This window comes from Diabrotica virgifera, chromosome 5 (assembly GCF_917563875.1).
Source record: "Diabrotica virgifera virgifera chromosome 5, PGI_DIABVI_V3a".
NCBI lineage: Eukaryota > Metazoa > Arthropoda > Insecta > Coleoptera > Chrysomelidae > Diabrotica > Diabrotica virgifera.
The window spans coordinates 239,660,363-239,673,068 of NC_065447.1; the positions used below are offsets into that span (position 1 = coordinate 239,660,363).

General features: G+C 34.6%; 1 protein-coding gene across 4 annotated transcripts in view; it reads right to left on the minus strand.

Annotated features, from left to right (window-relative positions):
* The window catches only part of LOC114343319 (uncharacterized), a 137,528-nt gene that overhangs the window by 24,768 nt on the left and 100,054 nt on the right, over positions 1 to 12,706 (minus strand). For 3 of the 4 annotated variants that reach the window (XM_028294142.2, XM_028294134.2, XM_028294157.2), the window contains 3 exons: positions 11,523 to 12,157; positions 7,875 to 8,130; positions 4,567 to 4,758 (listed from right to left, as the gene is read on the minus strand). In XM_028294142.2, the coding sequence (XP_028149943.2) occupies positions 4,567 to 4,758; positions 7,875 to 8,130; positions 11,523 to 12,157 (1,083 nt within the window). The remainder of the gene's footprint in view (positions 1 to 4,566; positions 4,759 to 7,874; positions 8,131 to 11,522; positions 12,158 to 12,706) is intronic. The other variant, XM_028294149.2, reaches the window with a different exon arrangement.

Consider the following 12,706-nt stretch of genomic DNA (forward strand, 5'->3'; position numbering starts at 1 on the left):
TCCATGTTTTGGACCAGCCAGAATGTTACGGTGAATGGAGACCATTACCGCGCCATGAGAACGGACTATTTGGCACTAGAAATTGAAGATCGTAGTTTAAGTGACATTTGGTTCCAAAAATATGGCGCCAACTGCCATACATCCCGTGAAAGCATGGCTTTACTGAGAAAACGGTTCGGTGAGCAATTTATTTCACGCCTCGGACCAGTGATTTGGCCGCCTATATCCTGTGACATCACACGTCTAGTCGTTTTCCTCTGGGGCTACCTCAAGTCCAAAATCTAAACGAATTAACCGGCTACGATTGAGGCAATGGAGGCTAGTATTATTAGACCTTCAGATTGGACCATCTTAACTGCAGTCACGGTCAACATTTGAAAGAAATTATCTTTAAGAAGTAATTGTAAAGAATGATTCTTTTTTACGACAATAAAGATTTTTAAATAAAATTCATTTTTTCATTGTTTTTTCTTTTTTAAAAAAGTACCTCTAAATGAATCACCTTTTATTTATATGTTTAGACTAAAGGGCCCCACTCATATTGAGATTGGTATCGATACATGTATAGCGACAAGTTGCAATATACGTATCATGAGATTTGTATATGTTTCACGACAGTGATACAAATGGCGATAGAGTTGTAGACGATAAAGATAGAGAGTTGTAATACTGATCCAGCAATACCGAGACAGCCAAACACACTATGAGATTTGTGTCGCGATACTGATACTTGCGACATGTATCGATAATCGATACCGATCTCAACGTATATGGGGGCCTTAACAGAAGATCAATTCCAAATAGTAGTATTATAAAATGAGTAGTTTCCTACGAATAGTAAATGCTTTGGTCACACTTTATTTAATCAACGAGATTTGCCAACAGTTGAAGCTGGAGCGTAAGTCCTTCGTAGGAATATATTTGTTATGGAATCTCACATTAATCTTAACTGCATAGTTTCATCATCATCATCATCATTGGCTCGACAGCCCTTTCTGGGTCTTGGCCTGTTCCAGGATTCTTCTCCACTCTGATCTGTTTCATGCTTTTTTTCTCGTTTTTTATTTTTAAGATTTTTATATCATTTTCTATTTGTTCTAAATATCTCAGCTTCGGTCTTCCTCTTGTTCTTTTTCCTACTGGCATCTGTTTGAATATTTTGTTTGGTATTTCGCCTTCTTCCATTCTTTCTACATGTCCAATCCAACGCAGCCGTCCTATTTTAATGAATGTTATGATATCTGGATCCTGGTATATTTCGTATAGTTCAAAGTTGTACCTTCTTCGCCAAATTCCATTTTATTTTGTGCCCTTATATATGTGTCGCAAGATTTTTCTTTCAAAGGTGGCTAGCAATGTTTCCTCTCTTTTAGTGAGTGTCCAGGTTTCTGAGCCATATGTGAGTACCGGTCTTATTAGGGTTTTGTATATTTGGCATTTTGTTTTCCTTGCGACGTTGTCTGATCTTAGTTGCCGAATTAAGCCATGATAACTTTTATTGGCAATAAATATTCGCCTCTTCACTTCCTCTGCTACGTTATTATCAGATGTGACTAGGGATCCCAAGTATGTAAAGTTTTTTACCCCCTCAATGTTGTATTCTCCTATTGTTATATTTTGTGGCTGCCTTATTTCTGTGTTTTTACTTACCTGCATATATTTTGTTTTGTTCTGGTTGATTTTCAGGCCACTATTTTGTGCAGCTCGTTCTATTTGATTGAATGCCTCTATCATTTCTCTTCTTGATCTTGCGTTTATGTCAACATCATCTGCAAATGCTAGTATTTGCACGCTTTTATTAATTATTGTTCCTCGAGTATTGACTGTTGTGTCCCTCATTATTTTCTCGAGTACAATGTTGAACAAGATGCATGATAGAGCGTCTCCCTGGCGTAGTCCCTTTTTCACATCTATTGTTTCCGTTAGTTCGTTTTGTATCCGGATTTTACTTTCTACTTTTAGAGATTCTTTTATCAGTTCTATTAGTTGTGTTGGTATATTAAATTCTTTCATTGCTTTTATTAAGAATTCTCGGTTTATATTGTCATATGCGCTTTCGAAGTCTATGAAGAGATGATGTGTGTCGATGTTATGTTCACTTGTTTTTTCAAGGATCTGTCGCAGAACAAATATCTGGTCTATTGTTGACTTCTGTCTACAGAAGCCACTTTGGTACCTGCCAACTATTTTTTCAGCGTGTGGTCTAAGTCTTTCATAAATGACGTTGGACATTATTTTGTATGCTGCATTCAGCAGCGTGATTCCACGGTAGTTTCCACATTCTAACTGATTCCCTTTTTTATGTAATGGTACAATAATACCACTATTCCACTCCGCTGGTAGCTGTTTATTTGACCATATCTTTGTTATCAATACATGTATTGTTTTCTGTAGTGCGTCTCCTCCTTCCTTTAGTTTCCATAGTTTCACTGTGTATAATAATTGTACTAGATATCTATAATATAGTTTAATTACGAGTTTATTTGACTTCCTATAGAATGGAATCAATTGCTAAATTCTGTTGAAATAACTTCCTAGTCCAAATTATATTTGTGTAAGCATCTAAGTCAAAAGGTTTAGTTACTATGGAAAAGTCAATAACCTTTTTAATGGATTGTAGTTTATTTGTGAGGCTATAAAGTAGAGGTCGCACTCTTGTGAGCTCGCAGTCAAATTAGAATATTTACCTCATCAACTAGTACGTCACCAGAACCAGACTGAATAACCAACGAGCTTCTAAAACACGGAGGAGAAAGTATAACCCTAGAAATGACAAACTTATACAAAACCTAATATTGCACAGCAAGATACCAGACGAATGGAGAAACAGCATAATGATACCAATGTTCAAGAAAGGAGACAAAGAAGACCCCTAACAATTGTAGAGGTATAAATCTACTGAATACCGCACTTAAGCTAACCACAAAAGTCCTAACCAACAAAATCGATAAAGTAACAACTTTATCACATGAACAACAAGGATTCAGATCCGGAAGATCCTGAGTAGACGCCGTATTTGTACTAAGACAAATCACAGAAAAGGCCATTGAGTACAATAAACCAGCATATCTGTTTTATAGACCTGACAAAGGCTTTCGATCGCATCCAAGTCGAAGACGTCTTACACCTACTATATAGAAGAAACATACCAATCAATATTATACAAACCATCGAAAACATCTACTTCCATAATCGAATACAGGCAAAGATAAATGGAAAACTAACACAGTTTATACCAGTACAAAGCGGAGTCAGACAAGGTGACTCGTTAAGCCCACTGCTCTTTAATATAATAATGAACGAAATAATAGAAGCATTACGTAAAGGTCATGGTTACAGAATGGGGAACAAAGAAATCCAAATATTTGTTATGCAGACGACGCCGCATTAATCGCCGAGACAGAAGACGATCTTCAAAGATTAACACACATCTTCAATACAACAGCCAAGAAATACAATATGATAACATCAGCAAAAAAAACCAAATGTATGACATCTAAATAAGCAAGCCTAAGTTTCCTAATAAAGCAGGAAGCAAGGTTTAGATATCGAGGAATAGATATAACTAGTTACGGAGATGTTGAAGAGGAAGTACAACAACAAAGCTTAAAAGCAAGTAAAGCGGCGGGATCTCTTAATGACACAATCTGGAAGAACAAACACCTAAAACAAGACACAAAAACAAGAATCTATAAAGCAGCAATTAGACCTATATTGACATACACGGCGGAGACAAGACCTAACACATCTAAAACGAGACGACTACTATAAACAACAGAGATGAAAATACTTCGACGAATATCAGGGAAAAAATCTGTTGGATAGGGAGAGAAGCGAAAACATAAGAAGAGCATGCAATGTAGAGGACATAAATGGATGGGTGACAAAACGGAAATAGGAGTGGAACGAACAGAGTAGAATGGATATGGATAGCACGAGATAAGTCACCAAATGGACAAAGAAGTATTGGCAGACCAAGAAAAAGATTGTGTGGTGATTTAAACAATCTAGGAGGCTAATATTGAAGAAGAAACAGGCTTTAAAGCCTACATACAAGAAGGAAGGAGAAGAACTAGTACGTAAGTCAGTGTGAAGTTACGTCGAGTGTATTTATTTAAAAGCTGTTAACAAATTATTTTTACTCCACGACTTCAAGAATTATTTCACATCGTCGATCGAGAAGTTCGGCCATAGGGCAATCGAATTATATTCGAAGTTATATTAGGTCTGTTCGTACAGGAATCAGAAACTATCACTGACTATCAGCAACTGCACGACGCATGCGTGTTTCAACATTAGCGTTCGCACAATTGAAACACGCATGCGTCGTGCAGTTGCTGATAGTCAGTGATAGTTTCTGATTCCTGTACGAACAGACCTATTATATTCGAATTATACATGGTCCTTCGAGTCGGATGTATGAATTTCTATAGGAAGTTGAATAAACTCGTAATTAAACTATACTATGGATATATATTCCAATTATACACAGTGAAACTATGAAGTTAAAATTAATGTGAGATTACAAATGAAGGGTTTGATTTGTGATTGAACACCAAATATTACCTGTTTTAATTGTTCCGCAAGCGTCGGTGGTGGACACACGATCGTATTGTTCACCCTATTAAGACTATCACTCCAAGGATCCGGGCTCGGTTGTTGGAATTTATTCGTTTCTTTTTGTATACTAGCGTATACGACGCTAGACTGATTTGAACTTGTGCTTTGATTTACTGAGTATTGGTTTGATTTTTGTACCTGCAATAACAAACAAGTGTTTGCTTAGATGTTAAATAAAGTACGGGCTCCAAAACAAAGGACGATGAAAACTGAAGTTTTGTTAAAAATGAATAAATCAAATACTAAAAATTGTCTCTTTCTAACCCACCATTCCATGCGCCGCTATTTTTAGCTCTTCAGACAGAACTTGCTGGTAAAGACAAAGCAAAGAGAATATCCTTTCTGCTCTGCATTGTGTTTACCAGCAAGTTGTGTCTGAAGAGCTAAAAATAGAAACACTTGTCACAGAATGGCAGGTTAGACGAGGTGTGAATATTCCTTTACGTGTATACAGGGTGTCCAGAAACTCTCCCGATAAACGAAGGCCGGAGATTCTTCAGGTAATTTTAAGACAATTTAACCCAATTCACCTAGTCCGAAAATGCTTTCTGAGGGAGCTAGAGCTCTTTGAAGATGGCGTCTGGATTCAGAAAAACGAAAACTGGTACGCTTATTTACCTTCCAGAGATAAATCGATTCCATCAATTGCGAATTTCTAGTACCGGTCATAGGCGCCCGTTTTGGGTAGGGCAACTGATATTTTATCGCATAACTTTTTTGTCTTTAACTTCTAAACATTCTTGACAATAGATTATTAAATTGTGAGGTATTCTAGTACTAAAAGGTACTCTTGCTTTAATGTGATAGGATGCACCGTTTTCTAGAAAAATCGATTTGAAAATTTTTCGTTTATTAAATTTGAAAATTTTTGTCAAAAAAAGATGGTGTATTTTACTAATTTAAAGTAATAGTAACTTTTAGTACTAGAATACCTCATAATTTAATCATCAAGTGTCAAAAATGCTTAAAAATTAAAGACAAAAAAGTTATGCCATAAAATAACCATTGACCTACCCAAAACGGACGCATATGACCGTTACTAGAATTTCGCAACTAAGGAAATCGATTTATCTCTGGAAGATAAATAAACGTTCCACTTTTCGTTTTTCTAAATAGATTTTTTTTGAATTTTTTTTTTCAAATTCAATAAACGAAAAATATTCAAATTGATTTTTATCGAAAACGGTGCATCCTACCGACTTAAAGCAAGAGTACCTTTTAGTACTAGAATACCTTACAATTTACTAATCTAGTATAAAAAATGCTCAGAAGTTAAAGATAAAAAAGTTATATGATAAAATAACCGTTACCCTACCCAGAACGGGCGCCTATGACTTGTATTAGAAATTCGTAATTGATTTATCTCTGCAAGATAAATAAGTGTGCCAGTTTAGGTTTTTCTAAATATAAGCGTTCTGGAGATATTTAAGCAAAACTAATTGCATGACGCCATCTTCAAAGGGCTCTATCGCCCTTAGGAAGCATTTTCGAACTAGGTGAATTGGGTTAAATTGTCTTAAAATTATCTGAAGAATCTCCAGTCTTCATTTGTTGGGAGAGTTTCTGGACATCCTGTACAAGTATTATTTACACATTGTTTTTATATTTGTTTTTAAGTAAAAAGTTGCAATTATTTCTATTTAACTAGCGTTGTTAAATACTTTATAATGAATATCAAGAGCCATCTAGGGCCATAAAAACAGTAGAAGAACACCAGTATTTTCTGAATATCCAGGGAAACCTCCGAATGATTGATTTTTTTGTCTGAACATTATATCTGACAAGCTTCCTAATTTCAGTGTCCTTTGTTTTGGCGCATTCTATTTATCTTAGAAATTATAAGAGTAAATAGTTAAAACTAATGAGCAAAACTGATGGCAACAAAAAATGATTAAGCCTAAGAATACTACTATTAAATACGGATAATGAAAGAGAAGCTAGGTTTAAATAAAAGGTCTTAAATGAATGTTCTTTATATGAAGCTCTGAAGATGGCATGTGCGATGCCGAAAGTACTTATCTGATTTTAATAGACAATTTTACAAATTACCAAATTTTTTGAGAAAATACTCCTGTTGCCAGTTTGACCTATACTTTAGAAGTGTGTACAAGCCATACAGTATTTTTCTCAATTTTATATAAAAGGTACAAAAACCAACTCATACTAGAGTTTATCAAATAATTGTTGTAAAATGTTCATGCCATTTTAAACTCAACAGAAGAAAATTCTTTTTGTCTACAAAGTAATGACACAACTAGTCAAGAACATCTGAGGATACTAGCACTTCGAGCCAAGCAGAGTCGAGGCTTATTTTACAATCTTCTTTCATTCTTGTTTGTTCTGCGCTTTTTCTGCAGTTTGTTCTGCAGGTTGTCATTAACTTCATGACTCCATTTGGTCCGAGTCCTTCCTCTTCTCTTTTTACTACCTATTGTAACGTTTAACAAGATTTTTGGCACTCTAATTTCAGTCTAACTTTGGACAAGTCCTAACCATCAAGTTTTTGTGCTCTTACTACTGCTCGTTGGCTCTTACTACTGATCGTAGATCGCTCAGTTTTTGTCATAGTCCTGGTCTCTGAAGCATACACAACTATTTGTCTTATTACAGTTTTATACATTCTTAATTTAGTTGCTTTGGATATATTTTTGCTTCTGAATATTCTATTGAGTGCATATATGCAACTATTTCCTGACGTTAGTCTTTTGTGCATTTCCTCCTGGATACTTTGTTTACTCGAAAATATAGTCCCTGTATATTCAAATTTTTCTACCTGCTCAAATTATTTGTCTGTTCATTCCATGTAATTAGTTTTTGTTTCGTTTATATAGTCATTTTTTTCGAGCTACTTTTTCTAGTAGTTAATTCTTTGTTGATTCTAGACAGAATTACTACATCATCCGCGAATGTCAAGAATTGATGTTTTTTATGATATATGTTCCCTGATCAGTTAATATAAGATCTTTTATTACCATTTCCAATACTACATTAAATAACACTGATGATAACGGATCCCCTTGTCGTATTAATTCTCTGATTAAAACATTTAGTAAAAATTGTCGGTATTTCAATCTCCGATAGAAGAACGAATAATATTATAATGGTGAAAAATTAAACGTTTTATTAGACGAATAAAAAATGACAGGATTACGCAACTACTTTTGCTACCCCATGGAAATCTATGCCCATCCAACATTCTGTTCGTAAAAACCAAAAAAGCACGAAATGAACTAAATGGCAGATTAAAAAATTACCTGAGTATATTGTACGGTGTACTGACTATTATTTTGATTTTTTTGTTGTGGGACATACTGCGACTGAACGTATTGTTGAGTTGCACTAGTGAAGGAGGTCGGCCGTACCACTGTTTGGTTCAGCTTCTGCTTTATTTCGTTGGCCTGTGAAATGAAGACAGAGTCCGTAACCTCGTCCGAGGAATTGCATCCTTCGTCTAGCCCGTAGTCCGAGCTGCTATTGCTGAGAGATCCCTTCTTCGCACTTGGTAGTTGCCTGAAAAAAATAATAATAACTGTAGTAACCGTATTCTAAATATATTCAGAGATAAGCTTCTGCCGGATAATACAAAGTAACTTATGCCGCAGAGTGCCGCATTAGTCAAACAAGAGTGTTTGACTAATGCATACTCCCAATTCTCACGTACGCATGTCAAGCATGGACCTTGGCCAAATCAAACATGGATAAAACAATGAAGACACAAAGAGCCATTGAGAGAGCAATATTAGGAATAAAATTAAAAGACAAACAGCAAAACAACTGGATAAGACATAAAACAAAAGTTAAAGAAAAAACAGTAAAATCCTTTATAAGAGGTATATTTAAAATCCCTCAAAAGGGCTACATCAAAATCACATAACTAGTTTTCGACTGGTTTACCAATCATCATCAGTGCTTACCTAAAATGAATATAACCTGGTAAAATAATGCAAAGATATTGAAATTTTGACTAGGGTTAAGAAAAGTTGTAGGTTATACTCACGTGCAATGTACATGCTAATCACCAAGATATTATTAAACAAAAATATGTGGGTCAAAGCCCAGTAAAAGTAGTCCGTCAAGGAAACATTGGTTTAAAATGCTACATTAAGCGCGGATGTTTAAAATATTTTGCTAATCTGCCCCAGGTAACATCTGAGCCGTGGATTTGACTTGTTCACATGGTGAAAGTATGACAGCAAGTGACAATGAAACAGATAGAGACCTCCGAACGATGACAAGACAGAAATGACAGTTCCACAGGAAGTTGAAAATAAACCTGTCATATTTAAAGACTATGGTGTACAGCTTGTTAAAATTAGAAATGATGTAACAACACACTCCATTGTAAAAATTATCATTTAAAATTCAGTAAACTAGATGTTGTAGTTAAAAATATATTCACGTAAACTGTAAGTGGAGGTAGTTAGGCAAACCACATTACACAAAAGTTTTGTATTCGAGAACTAAATTCAGTAATCAAATCTTATTATCAAGAGACCTAAGATTTAAAAAAGCAATTTTGTGTTGATTTAAAGTTATCCAATTTATTTAACTTATTGGTAGCTGTTGGAATTTGTGTAGGTAAGTGTGTAAGAAATCACAATGGGAGTGACTGAGGTGTAAAAATGTCTTAAATAATCTAGGGGGATGTATCATTAAGAAAGCACAAGCTCAAACTTAGGCGACTAATTCCTAAAGACCTCGCAGGCTGCCCGGATCTCTAAGGGTTCAAAAACCAAAATCGTCATAGGATGATGACAGTAGGGGCTGGGGGGTATGAGATGTCTTTGTCTAAAATTTTTATGTTATTAACAACAGTATTTCTCATGATCATCTTTCAGTGCGTCACAGTTTTTCGATTTCTTTCTAACGCATTAAATTGTATGTGACAGAAAAAAAGGCACGTCGGTGATTACATTTCGTCGGTGACATTTTTATAACTTTTATTCTAGTTATTCTAATTGTCGATAGATGGCGCCATAATAAAAAAATATTTTTTTTAATTAGATAATAATATTACAAATATAACCTGTATAATTTATAAGACTATACAAATAAAAGAAAATACCATTTTATAAATGCAAGAAACACATTTGATTTGTTTTTATTCCAAATTGAAAATAAAATGTGACAACTGTCAGATTTAACTAAAATGTCATGTTAGAATAAATGTAATAAATGTGTATTATCACGGACTTACCCTTTTTCCTATCATTTGTTACGCACTGAAAAATGATCATGAAAAGGACAATATGTATTTGTAGGAATAATATGAAAATTTTAAATTATGTACTTTTTGAAAAAAAAAACTTAATCAAAATATATTTTCTTTTTGTTTGAGAAAAACTTGTTTATCGTAGCATCATGCTGTAGATATCACTGTAAAGAGTTTTAAAAATGCTGCAAAATTACACCTCTCTCGGCATTCTAGCTCAATTATGTCAGCTTCTACAACCATTCCAATAAAGTATTGTCGCGGTGTTTTGGACCTTTTTGGAAAACTTTACATAGCCATATTTCGGAAACAGTTTGAGATAAAAATTTAAAATTTTGTAATTTAAATTGTTGTCTGCAGCTTGGTAAAGTTCCATCGGAAAATGTACCTAGTTACTCTACCGGGTGGTGAATTGGAAAACGGGCCATAGGAAACTCTATGTAAAATTCTAAATTGTTGAATTTCTGCTTCCCTAATTATTTTACATTAAAAGTCATGAGAAACTATTTGTAGAGGATTAAAATCTGTATTAAAAACAAAAGTTAAAATTGTTCTACGACTTAAACAGATTCCAAAATTTTGAAAAATTGGATACATTTGCCATACCTAAGTAAGTGCGTAAAAGTAAGGCCACACGTTACTATTTCTGACAGTACGCAAACTATTGACTGAATAAAACATCTTTATTATTACTACTTTCTCCTCTATTTCGACTTCATTGTTTTTTAAACAATAAAAACGATAAAATAAAATTAGTGACAGTTCAAAATATTGTTAATATTTATAATAATTTCATTGTGTCCGAAGGCAACCTTATACACATTTTTGCACTATGTGTGGCCTAAATTTGGCAAATACTTTGATAAAATTTATTATATTTTACAAAATTTTGGAATGTGTTTAATTCGTACAACAATTTTAACAATTGTATTCAATAAAGATTTCAATCCTCTACAAATACTTTCTCATGTCTTTTGATGTAGAATAATTAAGGAAGCAGGAATTCAACAGTTTAGAATTTTACATTGAGTTTCCTATGGCCCGTTTTCCAATTCACCACCCTGTATAGGAGTAATACTAATATAAAATAAAAATAAAAATCTATACCATTTTTATTCAGTTGCAATGCGAAGGCAAAACAATCTCATTTTTCACTTAGAATACGGAGTTGCCTTCGCATTGCAACTGAATAAAAATGGTATACATTTTTATTTTTATTAAAATTTTGTATTTTTGTTTCTCTTATTAGCCACTATGAGTATTCCAAATTATAACCAAATCTGAAGAGGGGGCGGAAATTAGGTGTGTTGGGTTGATATGGAATGACCCCTTAACAATAACACTCAATAAATTTTAAAATACATAGTTCACAGTAACTATCCAAAGATTTATAAAACAGATACACCATAAAATGATTATTTTACAAGTAAACGAATATCAAATGATATCAGTAATGAATTACAAATTCTTGATCTGACGTCACGCCCCGTTTTTGGCTGGCTGCGATCGAGACCTCCATCTTCGAGGGCAGCTAGGCCGACACTGAGAAATGCAGCGGGGTGAGACACATAGTGAGAGAGAAGGAGAGTTGTCGCACTATTTTTTAGTAGCATAGATACCTTTTTTTTACGAATGACCCTTGAATGAACAACATAAGAGCTACACTACTTTCAAAACCATTTTGACTTACCTATTGGCAAGTGCTCCTCTATTGGCCAGTTCGGCCTTGCTCTTGCTGGCGGAGATATCGAGAAGTTCGTGTGGAGGTACCGCTCTATCAAACTCCTCTTTAATCGGCAACTTTCTCTCGACCGTCGCAGTCTTATCATCGTCCGGACTAGCATCAGACATTTCCGTGTCGGAAAGATCCGGCTGCAACGATTTGAACAAAGGTTTCGGTGGTTGTCTTCTCGACATCTGAGGAGTAAGTTGCTTTAGATTCATGTTACCGTAGGGAAGCACCATCGGTAAACCAGCTTTCCTTTGGGTGTCTAGCAAATCCTGCTCCAAGGCTATTACTCGGTCCTTCAGTGTTTTCACTAGAGAGTTGTATTCCGTGTCTTTCTCTTGCAGAAGCTGTTGGTAAAAATCTTCTCTGTGTAGCATGTCCAATTCACGTTGTTGGAATTCTCGAACCAGATGTTTCGCTCGGTTGTATTTCTTTTCTAGAACCTGATATTGGGTTTGGGACTGCTCTAACATGTTTTGATACGTTTGTATTTCCTTTTTGGCGGTGAAGAGACTGCGTTCTGTTTCTTTGAGCTTTTGGGTGGCTTGTTCGAATTTTTCCGAATCGTCAGGTTTTACTCCGTTTTGTTCCATTAACTGCAAATAATAAAACATGTTAAATAGTTTGATCATACACGGATTGGTAAATTTTTACGATGGGATTTAACTTATAATCAACAGTAACTAAGGGCGCTTTTTGTTAAGTTTTACTGTTCTAGATATTTATAAATAGGTTGTAAAACTTATGAAAAGAAAGGGCATCCTCCGTAAGATAGACAAAATCCCCCAAATAAGCATTGAAAACTTGATTTTTCGCATAAATGATGATTGCATTTGCTTCTTTGAGGCCTGAAACTATTTTTTTTCATATTATTTTAATATGAATTTGAAACACATTGATTCAGTTTGTATCGATCTCAAAAAATATGATCAATACCGCAAATACCCTTAAAAATCTTGGAAAAAATATGGTTTTTAGAGGGTTAAAATGTGTTTCGCCCAATTTTCGAATGTCACAATGTAAAAGACACAGTTACTTTAAATTATACAGGGTGTCCAGAAACTCTACCGACAAACTCACGTAGTCCGAAAATGCTTCATAAGGAAGCTAGATCTCTTTGAAAATGGCGTCTTGTAATTAGTTTT